We start from the raw sequence: 17,085 nt of genomic DNA, 5'->3' as shown, positions 1-17,085 counted from the left end.
GCCAAAAATGGATCGAACAGCCTCTGGTGATTTACCTAATTTGATGACTTCTATTCCAATGCATCAGAACCGTCACCGCCTCAACCATTCAGGCTGAAAGAGTTTGCTTTCTATTTTTGGCTGAAAAGGACCTATTTTGTTTCTCCTTGGTTACATCTTTAGATTACACAGGCGTTACTTTTCCTGGCTCTCATGCTTGGTTTAGGGACAGTCTTTTTCTTGCTCCTGAATGGACACCATCTCCCAGAACGCTCTGCAGTAAAACTGGTGTACTTGGTTCTCAAACCACATGTGTCATCACACTGCGAACAGAGACCTTTCACTGGTGATCATTTCAGCTATTCCAGTTCCCGATTTGGTTCAGTAAGTTTTGAAAACACCCCACTGTGTATTCCTTGTTTACTTCTCTGAGTGAAAGAGAGCACGAGTGACTAAGCAAAAGGGTTCTAGATCTGTTACCATGATCCCTGAGAGCTGGGGGGTGTCGTGTTCTGTGGTTGTCAAAACTGTTTGCCACCCATCTAAGGTTAGGGAGGGCTATAGGGAGAACAGTGGGCAAACTGGTCTTCAGAACGACATATCATGCAGGGGTGCATGGAATCAGTCTGGTACAATCCCCATGTTTACATTGCCCAACAAACACACAGTCACTACGGGGAAGCAGGGGACTACACAACAGTCTTTGCAATTAAGTGAGCACATAGTTGGCTGAATACTAATGGATTGCAGCTTAGTGGGAAATTAACATCACAACGGAGTATTTAATCTGAAGTTGGTGGACATGCTGTGGGGTAATGTGGGTTTTGGATCAAGATTATCAATGGTCCCGACTGCATATTATTGAGACATAAGAACCTTTTCACAATAACCAGCACCTTTTCAGAACCTGTCACTCAAAGACTGAATGAAGTGCAGCATGTAATTCTAGAATAGGTTCACACTGTAAAACTGAAGAGTACTCAGTCAATGTTAATTACTAAGATCAAAATCACTTTGCTACTCTTACAGGTGAGATTTAAATGCAGCTGAGAGAAGATATGAGATGGAAAAGGTAGAGTTACAAGGAGAGAAAAGCAGCAAAGTAAAAAAAAAAAAAGCATTGGCATAGCCAATAGGTCCCGCCTTTGGGACCGTATAAGTGTTTAGCCATACAACAGTTGCTGTTGTTGCACCAAGGAAATTGTGCTGGATAACTAAACACTTGTAAGATCCCAAAGGCGAGACCTATTGGCTATGCCAATGCTTGTTTCTTTAAGCCATAGATGTTCAATAGGTGAAACCTGTTGGCTTTGCCAATGCTAGTTTTACAAGCGGTCTTTAAGCAAGCAATTGGTAGTCGAAATATATGGGACATGAACAGAGTAAAAAGGCACTGAGAAGACGAGCTGGATTCTAAATTGAGCTAGAGTTGGGGCCATTTGCCAGTGAAGGCGATGTAAGATAGTGAAGATGTGCAAGATAACACATGCGAGTACAAGTTTGTAATTGTGGCCCGGTCTGAAATTATATGTTTCCTGAATTGTGTTGGTGATTGATAAAAGAACAATTCGAGCAGTGTGGAATTGAGGTTATTTGAAGACGAAATCATACAAGATAAAAAGAACTCGTATAACATGTTGGGGGCCCTGAGGAAGTGGCAGGACAGTAGGGGCAACAAAGAGTGACACCTATTTGCAAGCAACCTAAAAGCAAGACCGGTGTGAGGAAAAAATAGCAGAGGTGCAACACACTGATGGAAGACAAGAGAGTCCTAACCAGTGCATTCAGGAACTTGTAGTTAGACCACTATAATAAAGAGTGACAATACATATCTGGAACAACCTCTGGTACTCAAACACGCTGCAGACTTCGGACTTCCCGCTGAGGTGGAGAAGAAAGGGATCATTACTGTAAAGCAGACAAACACGTACCTCGCGCTGAAAGTATAAAAAAATTTAAAAAAGGCGTGCAGGCTGCATTGGGAGAGTCTGAGGGGTGCTCCCGTCGAGTGGTGCGTGCGCGTTCAGGGAGAGCAGTCTGCTCTTTTTCAAAGCACATACTCGTACTTGTGGTGCGCCGCTGTGCACTCCAGCGAGGTGTATGCCGCCACAAGCACGAGTATGTGTTTTGAAAAAAAGCTGCACGACGGCTGAAGGTATCCTATGCAACGCGTGCAAGCTGCGTAGGCGAGACCTCAAAAAGGAGGTCCCTCAACGCAATGCTTTGTCACTTCCTGTTCCCCGAACCTATACCCACATGCATAAAGAGTAAGTTCACGCTCCCACCAATACAACTCTCTCAAACCCCAAAAGTAAAGGGCCATTCCCACAAAGAGAAAAAGCTTCAAATTGGTCAGCAAGGGCAAACTGGTGACAGTTAATAATGTCATCTCTATAATGATTGTGGGCTAACAGCACAGCCTTGATGCTTCACTAGAAGATTGAAAGGATCTCTGCTTATCTCCCCATTAGCTTATTCAGAAGGACAAAATGGCTCTCTGCCAGGGACACCTGTGACTTACCATGGTGAGCCACTTCACTTTGAACAAAAGATTGAAAAAGCCATAAAAAAATGTAAGCACATACTTTCGATAAATACAAAAGCTTCAAACACTGAATTCATATTTCCATAGTAGTTAAAGTAATGTTTCTGGGAAGGCATACATATTACCAACTACAAAAGAAAAAATTCAACTGGCAAACTTAGATGGAGAAAATAAAAATTGGATTCCTTTACCCTGATAAATCAAGCAAGTATCAAGGACAACAATTCAATGAGAAATATGCATCTGACAACCATAAATGCAAAATACATCTTCATTCCAATGCTTTCAGAATTCTCAAACTCAAATACAGCAGTCAGAAAACAATACTAAATCAAAGCAAAGAAGATATGCACACATTTTACAGCTTGTGCTTACCTCCATCTGCTACTTCAGAGTTTTCCATCCTGCTTTCCATCAGCCGACCTCAATGGGGAAGATACAGCTGCTAACAGTCCACTTACTATTTCTCTTCGGATATCCCCAACAATAGATTCTTTTATCTGGAAAAATATAAAACCATTATCGTTTTCAGGCTATGATTAGACACTTGAAATTCTAACACAAACCAGTCTGATACAAAATACCACTCCCATTACAAATTCCAAGGTTGGTATGGATAGAATGTACGGTGTAGTATCAGCTTCACCTACAAGATGTACAGCAATCATACCAAATAAAAATAGTACTTCTAGCACATATTTTAATGTGCTACGGTATGACATGTATGACATCGAGGCAGCTTTATCTACAAGACTGTACAAGAAACATACCAAGCATACATACAAGGGAATGCAAATGCAATTACCTCATGCTATAATTAATCTTGCGGGATCAAGTACTAACTCTTAAAAAAAAAACAAAAAAAAAAAAAAAAGGTGTTCAATCACTTTGCATAGCTTGTTTGGAAGGATATCAGTAGACAATCTCAAATTTCAAGTCGGTAAGCCTCTCCGGACAATAATTTACCATCATGTACCTATTACAGGGCATTACGAGCAGCAGAAGAAACCTAGACCATCCAGGACATTTATGCTTGCCAGGAGGCGGAATATCTCCCACGACACTACTCAGATGCCACATGGCAAGGATATACACAAAAGTACCATTTGTTAATAGTTCGCTTTTCAGTGAGGCGGTGTGTGTGTGTGTGTATACGCATAAATATGATGCAGTCTCCTAGAAAATTCTGTAGATTTGACGATTTGGTTTTAAATAATGGTGTAGATAGGAATGGTAATCAAGCATGTATCCATGCCCTTAGTTCCTGTTTGCATATGAATCTGCTTTCCCAACTTTGTAGGCCTGTCCCAGGTAATTAGAGGTGCAGAACTTGTTTTTTGATCCGTGAGGGCGCACCACATACTACTGCTGTCCATGACCTGGGTGCATCACAAAGCCATGGTGACAGTGTACATTTTTGTGAATCAGTATTAGGACTTTATTCTCTGTGTCAAGATGAAACAAAGTTACTGGTGCCTCTCATGAAACATTTGGCTAGTGGCAGGACTCAGTTGTATGATTTTTAGCATCAGGGCAAGTGAGATCCATTCTGAATGTCCCTGGTTTAGCATGGCATAAAATGGAGGATGGCATAGCTTTCCCACACCGCAAATATCTATTGCGTGCATTACTGTCGCAAGAGGGTGGTGATCCAGGCACTAAAGCACAGTGTATGGAGACAGGACTACCTTTAAAAACTCAATGAGGACCTTTTTAGCAAAGGGTTGCCGAATTGTTCTTCCTGAGCATTTCCAAGTTCTTCATAACCAAGAATGGATGTGCTCTGGAGAGTGCTTGCAGGACTACTGTGATTAGGCTAGTGTCTGCATGGCAGCCAGTCTCCCAGAGGTAGGGTACATTACCGAGGGTCTGCCTTAGCACCTACAAGCCTGCCTGCCTGCCTGTTAAGCGATAGAAGGTGAGTGCCTGGTCCTGCAGGAGAGACTGTTAAGGAGTGGCACAGCATGTTCCCAGCATGGGCAACACCCAGAGATTGTCAGAAGTGACAGCTGTTGCAAGGAGTTCCTCAGGTTTCTCTGAGCAGTCACCTTGTGAACTGCACCAAGACTTTGTAAGCACAAATACCGTTATGAATATTATGAGTATTCCAATGCTCATATTACAGGTGACAGTCAATTAATCAAAAAGTGACACATTTAGTTTAGAAGTTCTGCAATGTTATAATCAAGTGTACATGAAAATATTAGCATTATTTACTTAGAATGCGGATTTTGATTTCGAAGTGTTTCTGGAAGGTTGACAACTACGAGTCTAATATACTGTAGTCATTTCAAAAGACCATCGCGTAGAATGAAAGAATTGAAAGGTATCAGGTGAATTACTATGCCTTGTTTTTGTAAGAGTTTCGAACAATAACAAGATTATGTTACAAATGTCGACCACGGAGAATGAAGGGCAGGGGGAATCATCACACCAAGAGTCACTAGGACAGGCCGCACAGAATCATATCTCCGTTGCCAATTAAAGGCTACTGGCACGTGAGGCATTCAACCCTCACTTTTCAATGCAGTTAGCCTCGTGAGATGGGAACAGCAGACCATATGGCTCCATTGAAAATAAACTCTACTGATCAAACAAGTATGTGGGAGTATACCATCTCTGAAACTCAAAATGGGTTTTATTTTCTGCTGTGCTAGAATCAGATACACGCTTACAAGTAGCATAATGAGAGCAGAGTTGCTACAGCTGCATCACACAATCCTGTTAAGAGTGGTTACTCTTATTTAAAGGTTTGGTGAACATTGCTGCTGCTGTTTTGTCTTCATAGTGGTTACCATTCATATCATGCGCACTAGACTAGGATTCTGATTTTGAGTAAATATTTAAAATATGTCCTTCATGTTCTAATGTTCTTGAGTGTGTAGTTATTTTTGATGATAGAGGAGTTGGCGGTCCACTAACTATCCCTATAATGTCTCATGGATTGAAAGCTACCCGAAACACATCTCAAACAGTTCAGTGGGTTGTGTAATGGTTGCAGTATAACTAGGCTTCTGAATCTAGTTGGCACACATACTAAGTCCTTAATGCACGGGGGGGGCTTAGTAAACCGACCTGTGCTTTTAGAAAAATCTAGAGCACAAATCAATGCCACGGTGTCATTTGACATCCTGCTGTGGTTTGAGAGTTGATGCTGCATTTGCTGGTGCCCGAGAAGAGGAGACATGCCACTGTTGAAGCAAGTGATCAATCAGCCAGGAAGCCACAAATGTAAAAGACATCATGCTGATGAATCTTTCCAGACACTGCAACTGCAGTGACTGGGTACCTGCCTGCCTAGACCCAAAGGGCCACAACAGCCAAAGAAGTCATGCCACAGCACAGGACCTGCTGCACCATCTCCTGTCTCAAAGGGAGGTTACTGCTTAGGCCCCTGCAATGAGAAGCTACTGCTGTCAATAGGCATGCATGCTTCGCCTGCTACACCACTAGATCTGCAAAAACCATAGAGCAGGTAAAACGGGACTTAATCTGCGAACGAAACAAGCAATTAAAAGTGCAGAGAGGAATATGGCATGAGGGCATAACACTTTTTCTCTGAATGAATGTCTGGGGTGAGAACAGTTAATGGAGGTGCACATCTAACCAGTGGGGTCAACAGACTTTATCTGCACCTGAGCTTGACTAATGCCTATTCCAGCATCAATTTGGGAAACCATAGGGAGACCTCCTTGAGCCGGGAGAAAGTGCCCAGAGGGCATGCGTCGCCTTACTGAAAATAGGTAAGTAACAATCAATCTGCAGCCTGTATGGTTGTAGATTCACATACTTTGCACACTCCAGTATGCAAAGCATGTACAGTGTTGGGTGCGGATGCTGTTTTTGTTGTTGTTTTTTTTAGTGGAGGTTTCATTTTAGAGGTGATTTGTGAACCCTATCCCAAAACCTACAATGCACCATGATTCAGACTCCACCTTAGACTGCTTTTTTTCTTAACAGGTAAGAGCAAGTGGGTGTAGTAATGCAAAGCAGGACAATCTGTATATAATGTAAATATGTATTTGAGACTTAACCATTAAAGACATCGTTATAATCTACTGTCTGCCTTTCCCCTTTTTTGTGTATCTCTTCCCTACTGCTCAGCCAGAATGAGTGTTGGTGTGCTTGGAGATGTCTGGAATGCATAATAGTACTACTGGGATGGAGATTAAAGATCAATGGATTTGCACATTAAGTAGAGAAACAAAGAGCTGCAAACACTCTGAGCAGGGCATCTACCTTCAACCTCCAATAAATCTGGCGATGGACGAGCTCACCAAAGCGCTAACAGGGGTTCAATGACAAGAGAGAATGGCATGAGTCACATTAAGGCATATTCTGTGTAGAGTGTTGGAAGAAAAGGTGAGCCGATCAAACTGTCACCATCTTTTTCCTAATAATTTCAATTCCTCATCTGATGAAAGGTTTGAAGGCAACGGTGCGACATTCGGGAGTGTCTTCCGAAGTGATCAACTGTGTTATGGATGATTTCAGGGCAGTAGGAACCTCATACTGTAGAATCATAGTACCCCTTTATAAAATAATGCAATTTGAAACCCAAAACCAAAAATAACAATGATTCCTTCATTTGGAGAAGGAAGATTTGTTCTTGCATTAGAGTGAGTTCTTGGATCCTGGGAAGAAATTATTTTTTAAACTGGAGATGAGCAAAGGGAAAGGGAAAGCAGTCTGGCAGTGTGTGGAATTCAATTTGTAGGGAGTTAAAGGAGTCCATAACATGAGAACAGATGGGGCAGTGGCTAGCTTTGGTATTCAGGATGTAGAAACCCCAAAATATTAATTTGCAAATCAGATAGAATATCGGTTTGTATGGACTGTGGTGTAGAAGCAGGTCAACTCAAAACAGCATTCGGCAATTGAAAGGTAGCCAGTGGAATTAATCCGGAATACGGGGCATGATCCAAGCATAGATGTACAGTGGCAAGGATGGTGGCTTTGAGGTGTAGTTTTTTTTGTTTACAGCATCTTTATAGATTTTTTAATTCAACAATACAGCCTGTTCCTTCAGCAAGGTAAGGACGCTGCAGCTGATATACATACGGATCCTACATGGCAGGACAATCAACTAAAAAAAAATGTTGATGTACCTGGGAGGACAAGAGCGTATGCTAGAATAAGCAATTGCAGTTCAATTACTTATTCTGAATTAATTAATATAATCAGCAACACCAATGTCAGCAAACAGGTCCCTATGTGGCTACACCGACTGGTCAAACAGAGTACAAAATGAAAAGCAAAAAAAAGAAAAGAATCATATTGCTATGTCTAAGCATGAATACCAACTCAACCACAGTGTAATTGCCCTTTGTCATGCAGTAAACGCGATATAGTTCCATCTAGGGCGTAAAATAACCATACTTCTATACTGGTTAGGTCTCAACAAACTATACATAGATTAGACAATGCTAAGGGTATGACAAAGAAGTACATGCCCATGAGCAGTCTTGACAAGGGCACCTGTGAGAGAGCAAAGCAGCTAATACACTACGAAGCCTGATAACCTAACTACTTAAAGGTAACAAAAGACAGAGGAGGATAAAGGGAATTAAAAATAAGCCATTTTGCAGGAGGTATCTATTCACGGCTACATAGTTCACCTAGTGGTGAATGGAACACCCGTGCCCTCCCAAAGCTAAGACTCTCCTAGAGACTGAAGTCATATAGAAATGCCACCATGCATATGTTACACTACAGAGAATGGATAGTAAATTGAACACGGATTAGTAGTCTATGGTGGAGGTAATCATGGAATTCCTCATTTAAATATATATTCACTCCTGGTAGCTTAATCATAACAACCGCCTTCAGGGTTTATATTGTACGGTGTAGTCATCCAGGCAATCCCCCCATATGTCCGCACATTTTTCCACTTGATCACTTAGCAGAATTTGCCATAATCCTATATAGGATATGTGACGCATTGCTCTTAGTTACGTCTCCTCAAATAGGGATTTTTCTGTTCACCAGAGGTGTAGCATGCACATTTTTGCTACTGCTAAAGCCAACCAACGGCCTCTGCGCTCCATAACTGCAGTATAGCCCAAGGTATCATGTAGAAGTGCAGCTCCATTAGTCAACAGGCCGGTAATAGTTAGTGTGCAGTTCATTCTTGATCAAACTGCAGTCCAGTATTTCCTGAGGTTAGGGCACTCACATAGAATGTGGACAATGACATTAAGTGGGGTGCAACATCTCCAACACTTGGAGTGGTCACTCAGGCCCAATGTATGCAGCCTTACCAGCATCCAGTGCCACCTGTGCAAGATATCAACATTACAACATTTCAGTCTAGCTTTGCAAAAACCTTTCATGCATTCATTGCATGTCATCCCAGTCCTCAATTTCATAAATCAGACCAAGCCTCTCAGTCTACCATTTCTGTCTTGGGCCAGAGGGTGAGAGAAGGTGTGGTCAGATAGGGTCCAATAAAGGCCAGAAAGCTCTCCTTTTTAGGTACCCCCTGTAACCAAGTAACATAGGATAGGAGAGTTCAGTGTTGCCAGAGGACCCAAGCCCAAAACTTTGCTGACACAGTGTAGCAGTTGTTGGTAACTCCAGAAGAGTTTGGGGAGAAGTCCAAACTCTAGTTTTGAATCAGTGTGTTTTAAGTCCACTCCCCTGGACAAGCCGGTCAACAGAGGTCAGTCCGCATGCAATAAATACTGGCTATTGCGGTTCCTCTCCCCATACAAATTTTAGCATTACCCCATAGTTTCGCCTGCGTGTGTAGGTAGAGGTCTTTTCCAAGTAAGTTATACCAAGCATATGCAGCAGCATGTAATACAGAGTTCATCTTAACATTCTGTTTTTGGACCATAGTGTATACCTACTATAATCCCTCGTTATGTTCCAATCTTCACCCAGAAAGGCCACCCTAGATTTCGTGGATGCATAGAGTTTCGTCATTTTAAGCCTCAGTAAAGATACAATTCTCAAAGTGTTTCACAAAGTTAAGCATTGCAAAAAAATAGTTCATGTGGAGCCCGATTTTCACTTGAACTGGCCTTCTTGGGTTGGAGTTTAAACGATTAAACAGCCATCGTGCAGTGTAATTCTTTATCTTCTCTATTGGAGAGTCTAGGTCAGTGGTTCTTAACCTTTTGACTTCTGTGGACTCCCACTTAATACTAGAATCTGGGGTCCCCCACTGAAACATCATTGGAATCCAGGGATCACCACGGAGCCATTAATGAAATATGGGGACTGATGATTTGTACCACAAATCAATACAAAAAATGTGGAAACAAACATTCATCAAATAAATATACAAATGAATTATTCTATTCCACAAATATATATAACAAAAATCTAAATTTTAGTTGGAAGGTTGTAGCTTTTCTAAATTTAATTGAGGTCACTCATTGCCCATACTATATATTGTTTTACTTCTCCTACGAATCAATCTGAGGATACCAACTTATTTTTTAGCCTCCAATTTCAAATTCCTTCACATTTATAGAAAGTAAATAAATGTAATATTTTAACATGTTTCTTCTTTATTTACATGTGCCATATTAATCTGTTATTATTTAATTTTCTAAGCAGGCATGAACTCCCCGAGTAGGCACTGTGGACCAACCAGGGGGCCCCAGACTAAAAAAGTTAATAAACCATTGGTCTAGGTTATCCTGCATAATGTGTTGCAGCACTGCATTTAAGTGTATCCATTGATATTTCAATTTGTAGCGTAACCCAGTGAAACTAAGCTTTCAAGCGATTTCCTTATCGTAGTAGGGGTGGAAGGGAGTGCCTCGCATTTTCCCCAGTGAATTCGATAGTTGGAAATCTCATAACAAATCTATCAGCACAAGGAGTGAATTACTTGGGTCTGCATGCATGACCAATATATTGTCAGCATACTACAGAGCTTTGTATTCCCCACCAGGTTTTGATATACCTTTGACCATTAACACTCAGTAGTGCTGCCACTTGCGGCTCTAAAGCGAGAATGGATAAAAGACGAGAAAGAGAGCAGCCGTAACTAGTTCCGCTGCCTATGTTGATTACTCATGGTGATAACCATTGCAAATCACTGTCAAATTTGAGAACAGACATTTGAGCTTTGTAAGAAATCCTTTTCAGACCCAAATCACTAGAGGGCACAGAACATGAAATGCCATTCTACCCTGTCAAAAGTGTTTTCCGCTTCCAAAGATACAGCCACCATCTCATCATTATCATGTCAACGCTGCCATAGTATATTCGAGAGACACTGTAAATGGGATGTGGAGGAGCGAAGAAGAACAAAACCCTCCTGGGAGGGATGAATCAACGTCTGGAGCAGTCACACATGACAGGTGGCTAAAACTTTGGCAGGAAGCTTAATGTCTACATTTACAAGTGGTATTTGTTGATAACTCCCACACAGAAGGGGGTACTTATACCTGCCTCAGTAGTATGTGTTGCATGCAGCTGAAAGTACAGGGAGGGGGTGGGTCCCTGATGATAATTCAGCATAGAACATATGCCACAAAGGAAGCATCTTGTCTTTGTTTTATAAAAGTTTCCATGAAGGCTGGTGCTTTCTTCATTGGGTAGTGCATCTATTGCATGTCTCATCTTCTCTGCTGCAAAGTGTAGAAGTGATATCAAGAGGGACAGTACACAGAGTACCAGGTGAGAAAAAAAACTGCCATCCTGCTCCTGAGCATAAACTCCCTCTGCAGAGTACAAGGAGTGACAGAACTCACAGAAAATCTCCAGAATACCTGGAGTCAAAAGTGTCACGGACCACTGGGATGGCAGTGTCTCCCTACCTCTGCATCAACAGAAGGGCCAAGAGGTGCTGCGCATTCTTCCCCCTCTTGTAATGCTGCTGTCTGATATGAAATGAAATGTTTTTGTCTGTGAGGTCCACATGGAGTTCAATTTGGTGTTAGTTTTCTGGAGGGATTGCAAAGTCTTGAGATCCGGTTTGTGATTATACTAGTCACTAAGGTGCTTAATCGGTCTTTCAAGCAACGCCTGTTGCTGGGCAGAGTCCCTCATTAAGTCCCCCAAAATACAGTCTTTCCCGGCCGCCCATAACATTTGCATTGCTGACTGTTTTTGTTCTGTCCAAGTACGAAGTTAAATAGGTTTGGAGGCATTTTGTATCTTTCGTCAGCCTGTAGTATGCCATATTAAGTCTCCAGGACCCTCTAGTCGGCTTTTGCAAACAAAAATCTATAGTTATGGGGACTATGTCATGATCCGATATGCTGCATGGTACTACATCTGTGTGCATTATTTTTGGTATCTGTGCATTAGATAAATATTTATCAAGACGGGTGTGGGTACCATTAACACAAGAGATAAAGGTGTAATCCCCATCTCCTGGATGGTGTAGCTGCCAGATCCACGAGTGAGAAGACTTTCTTTAGTTCAAAGAGTGGAGTAGTGCTGTGACTTTGAGGTATGGATCCAGAATCAGGTTTCAAAAAAATCACAGAGCAAAAACTTGGAATGCAGTAAGGAAAGAAGCAACCCGGTCACTTGTTTAAAGAATGTGCCTTTGTCTCCAATTGGGTTATATATAGACCCTATCTTCAAAGTAGTCTGATGGGCCTGTATCTTTAGAAAAAAAGTTGACCGCCTGGGTACGTCCACGTATGCACCACATGAATTTGGAGCCCTTATGTGCATATTAGACCAAGTGAGGAACTGCAATAGAGCAAAACCAATTATACTACCTAGTCATTCTGCTCCAATACAGGTGAGGAGGCGGTCGCCTTTATTTTCCTCAAGTAAGACACCAAAGTTCCTAATGTAAATTGAAAGAGTGGTTCTCTAGTTTTCCAGTGGGTCCTTGCAAAACATCTTGAAAATTCACCAAGGAGAAAAAAAACGACTGAATATTTTCTACAGCCAAGTATGCGTTACCTGTGCCTTGCCTGATGATGGCAAGATGACTGCAATCAATGATATCCTGCCCATCTAAAAAGTGGCTGGACTGATCTGAAATATTCAATGGTGATCCCAACGAGAAAGACTGAAGAGAGGCACCTAGGAAGATTAGATGTTATAATGGACACTGCAAACTCAACTGTCCCCCTTTTTCCAAATGAATGTCAAGGAAGAAAACCCAAATCTACGAGGAAAGATTATTCTCTCAAAATGAGAAGATTCTATTTGGACCAGTACAGTGATAAAGCACAGAATTTGCAGTGCAGAGCCAATCCAAAAGGGATCACACTGGGACAGCTAAACAAACCAGTCAATGCCTAACACACAGAGTGAGCATACTGCAATGGCAGATGCTAAACGGTGGCACAATAAGCTGGTCTGGTGCACTGCAAACACAGCACACCCAACTTCCTACACTAATATAATACAGGAAATTACTAAAGCAGAACATGCACTGTATCATGTTCTTCAGCGAGAACAGGATATCACCACTTCGGATAACCTTCAGAACTTTGAGAGGAACCAGTTTTCAATTTACTTTAAGTCTAGTCATAATATAACTACACATCTGAAATAAAATCAAAATGCATCACAAGTTCCCAACAATAAATGATTACAGTGGAGCTGGTCAGCCAAAATACCGGTTGCCAGCCTTTGGCATGAAAAGCAGCTCCATCCTCAGCAGAACGTGCTCTATCAACTATACAATTAGTGGTCCAACTGAATTTGTCACTAGCTGCTAAGGAAAGCCAGGAGGCAGGGTGTTTATATTTACTTCACCGCTGAGTTCTAAACAGCACACATCTTATTTAAATATTAACACAGAGGGTCAGCTTTGAAAGTGACTTACATTAAGTTGGTTGAAATAATGTTTTGAAGAAGTACCAGATAAGTATTGGTGTGTTGGTTTTCTCATGATCTATTCTATGTTTCAGTCTCCTTGTCTACAGTCAGAAGCTATTTCGGATTAGCAGTAGGAAGAGAGGTAGCACCAAAGGGCGGTAGTTTTATGAAAAGATTGCACCATTTGCTAAGCATGCTCTTAACCTTCACGTTCTCTTTCGTTTCACTTAACAGAATAAATGCAGAGTCCAGGTTCCTACATTTGTTTTGTATTAAGCCCAGGTCTTCCGAAAGCTTATTTACAACACCAAGAAATTCTACTAAAAGGGATCATTATCATGGGGAGGAAGACTATACACATAACCCTACATAAATCATATTAAGTCAAGCTATGGTTCTGTTACTAGCAATTAACTCTACTTTTTACTATATTTCTCTATTTGGCCAAACAATATGTAGAGACGAAAATCTGGGCGGTGAAGCACCTTTACCCTGCATCCGTGAGTCCGCATGCTGTCACAACGCAGTCGTTACAACGACCGCATTGTGACAACGCATGCCATTACAACGACCGCATTGTGACAATGCATGCAATTACTCGGCAAGTCGTTACAACGACTTGCGGGGGGGGGGGGGGGGTCGAAGGTGTTCGATTTAAAATCCAACACCTTCTCTAAAGTCCGCAAAAACTGGAGTTGGAATAGTACATTTTACTATTCCAACATCCAGCACCCCCCCTCCGCAAGTCATTGTAATGACTTGTGGAGTAATGGTATGCGTGGTCACAACGCGGTCGTTGTAACGACCGCGTTGTGACAGCATGCAGATTAGTTACTTGCGGAGTAAAGAGGCATATTCCATCTGCACACCTTACTGGAGGGTCTTGTACTTGCACTTGTGAGAGCTGTCCTAGAATGCAATGCCTGGTTCACACAATTTTACTACACAAGAAAGCAGTAAACAAGCAAAATATGGGATTTTTTTTCCACAAAAGGTATGTAGGTTAAGAGCATAATTAAGCCTGCAATCAGGCTTAAGCCTATGTGCATCCGGGCCTCAAACAGTTGTTTAGTAGGAGGTGCTGCAAAACTGAAGTGGGAAAAGAATTGAGTAGCAATTTAGATTGGAAATAATTTGGATTGTGCCCTTCCCAGAATACTTATTTACTCATGTTTAAATGTTCAGAACACCACTGTTCTTCAAATGAGGATGTGAGAAGAGAACCTATCAGTTTGATGAAATAAAGAAACCAATTACTAGGAGTGAAACAAATGTATACTTAGTGGTCGATTCCAAAGGTCAGCTATAATGTGGCCTGATAACCTTACTGTCAAAGTCTTACATATGTGTCCAGAAAAATATGAGTTTCGGTAAATTTAACAAAGCAGCACACAAAATATTTGGTTGTTTTGGTCTAGCAATTTTAAACCACAGATTCAAAAAGTGCATAATCTCATATGCACCACTGGAAAAAGGAGTCTTAAATCATGCCCTTCCTTCACGGTAACGCCAAGCTTCTGCAATTCTAACCTTGTGTAGAACCTGCTAACACATCTGGCTACTAGTCCTATGGAAGACAAGTAGACAATAATTACTAACCTCTCGTATAACTTGTTGCAACTCCTCATTGTCAGCCGCAGCCCTCCCGCTACCTTCACTGGTAGACGACACAGGAACCTTTACTTCCTCGGATTTTGAGGTTTCTTCTTCAAGGCTTTCAATAGCTCTTGGCTGCTGCACTGTGCCAGCTCGCATAGGTGGTGTTGGGGTTAAAGCAACTGAAGCTCGAAACGTGGGTTTGTGTTGTGGCAAATACGTCTTGGCTCTTCCACTCTGGTCAGAAGAGCCAAGTCTTATTTTTCTGCTCCTTTGAGAAATACTGGAACACACTGAAGAAGCATCAGAAGCTAAATGAGAGTAGACTGACTCTGTGGCCTCCGCTCCAGCTTCCAAAGAGATGTCACCTAGGCCCAGTTCAGATTTTAGATACGACTGTTCTCTTATGAGTTCGGACACCTAGAGATAAAACAAAAATGTTTAAACCATAAATACTAGTTCAATTGCTTAAAATTTATGAAGTGCGAAGTTGCCGTAAGAGTTCAATGCTAAAGCACACAAAAAAAGACACTGACAACAAATACATCAATCCATGTTCTCATTTGGTGACTACATTTGATAGTGTGGAGCATGAGTATTTTATTCTGTACTCGAGTTGCCTTGGAACATTAAGAGTAAACAACACCATCTCCACAGACACTGGGGCAGAATGAAAGGAGATAGCCAAGCCATGAATATCTGTAAATCGGTGATGCAGAACACATTCAACATTGTGCCTGGGTTTGTAACCAAGGGTGTCCATCCTTGTCAAAAAACCATACTCAATGCATATGGTCTAGTAGAAAAGCTGTTCTGTTAGAACATACTTAAAGATGCATCTCACACGACAGAAAACCCCTTCAACCTGCCCTTGCCCTTTATTGCCTTTTATGTACTGCATTCCTACTACTGTACATCACTTTGTTACTTACTGTAAATGAGCTAGGGCAACTTCAATTAAATAACTCAACAGTAGCAGGTTAGTACATAATATTTAAACAGAGAAGCAATAGTGACACGAATATATAGAAAAGTACAAAAACAAATGTATTTGTTATACATGGCAGTTTTTCTAAAAAGATTTATAATGATTATACATCTCCAGGTAAGAATTGACATGAGCAATATTAAGTAATTCAGTCAATGATTCAGCCTTTCAAATATGATAATTCATATGGATAAAAAACATTTAAACGATCAGCAGTTGTTAAGAACAATATCCATAGAACAACAATTTATCGGGTGGTTTTCCAAGCTCTGTCTATACGCGCGTTTCGGCAGCCCACGCTGCCTTCCTCAGGAGTTCCACCTCCAAAAAAGTATATTCTGCAAGAACAATTGTATGTCACTACCATTGCAAGTTGAACTTCATGGTAATTTGCTATCCCTATTAGCGAAATTGCTATTTTTTAAACTTTAATGCATTGCATTTAAGGAATCTCAATTTGAGATTCCTTAAATGCAAGTAATCGCAATTTTGCGATTTCTTAATTTGCGATTTTTGCATTTGGGATGATGCGAGTTGCAATTAAGGAATACCTCCCCATTCATTCCTAAGGGCCTAGAGGCCCATAGGAATGAATGGGAAGACATTCTCAATTTGCGAATAGCAATTAGCGAATCGCAAATTGAGAATGCGATTTCAAGGGTGCAGGGGTGTACAAAGGACACCCTGTTGCACTCCTGAAATTGATCTGTGCACATATGTCGCGCACACAAATGCCCTTAGGGCATGTGTGCGCAACATGAAACTTTGAAAAATGCACTTTAGTGCATTTTTCAAAGTTTTTGCAAATTACCATGAAGTTCAACTTCATGGTAATTTGCAATCCCCATTAGCGAAATCGCTATTTTTTAAACTTTAATGCATTGCATTTAAGGAATCTCAATTTGAGATTTCTTTAAATGCAAGTCATCGCAATTTTGCGATTTCTTAATTTGCGATTTTTGCATTTGGAATGATGCATCCCAAATGCAAAAATACCGATCGCAAAGGGGCTGATTCTTAGAATCTGCCCCTTTGCGAGCGGATTTTACATTGATGCATCTATGCCCAAGTATGCAGGACACCACTAGTGAAAATGAAACAACTGACTTCAATGACCTATTGCATCAGAGATTGGAGAAGAGTGCACTTGAGCAACCACAAAGCTGTAGGCTGTGCTTCACAAAACCTAAAAATTACTACATATTAGCTAAAGGGCATTTCAGGGCAA

At 41.3% G+C, this 17,085-nt stretch overlaps 1 protein-coding gene across 1 annotated transcript in view; it reads right to left on the bottom strand.

Annotated features, from left to right (window-relative positions):
• The window catches only part of ITPRID2 (ITPR interacting domain containing 2), a 207,673-nt gene that overhangs the window by 7,737 nt on the left and 182,851 nt on the right, over positions 1–17,085 (bottom strand). Inside the window, exons 16-17 of the mRNA XM_078681472.1 lie at positions 14,873–15,289; positions 2,900–3,024 (exon numbers count right to left, since the gene is read on the bottom strand). Of these exons, the coding sequence (XP_078537598.1) occupies positions 2,914–3,024; positions 14,873–15,289 (528 nt within the window). The 3' untranslated portion in view covers positions 2,900–2,913. The remainder of the gene's footprint in view (positions 1–2,899; positions 3,025–14,872; positions 15,290–17,085) is intronic.

The sequence above is a fragment of the Lissotriton helveticus genome, chromosome 3_1, assembly GCF_964261635.1.
Source record: "Lissotriton helveticus chromosome 3_1, aLisHel1.1, whole genome shotgun sequence".
In the NCBI taxonomy this organism is placed as follows: Eukaryota; Metazoa; Chordata; class Amphibia; order Caudata; family Salamandridae; genus Lissotriton; species Lissotriton helveticus.
Note: the sequence above shows the minus strand (reverse complement) of the source record. Positions and strands in the feature narration are given on the sequence as shown.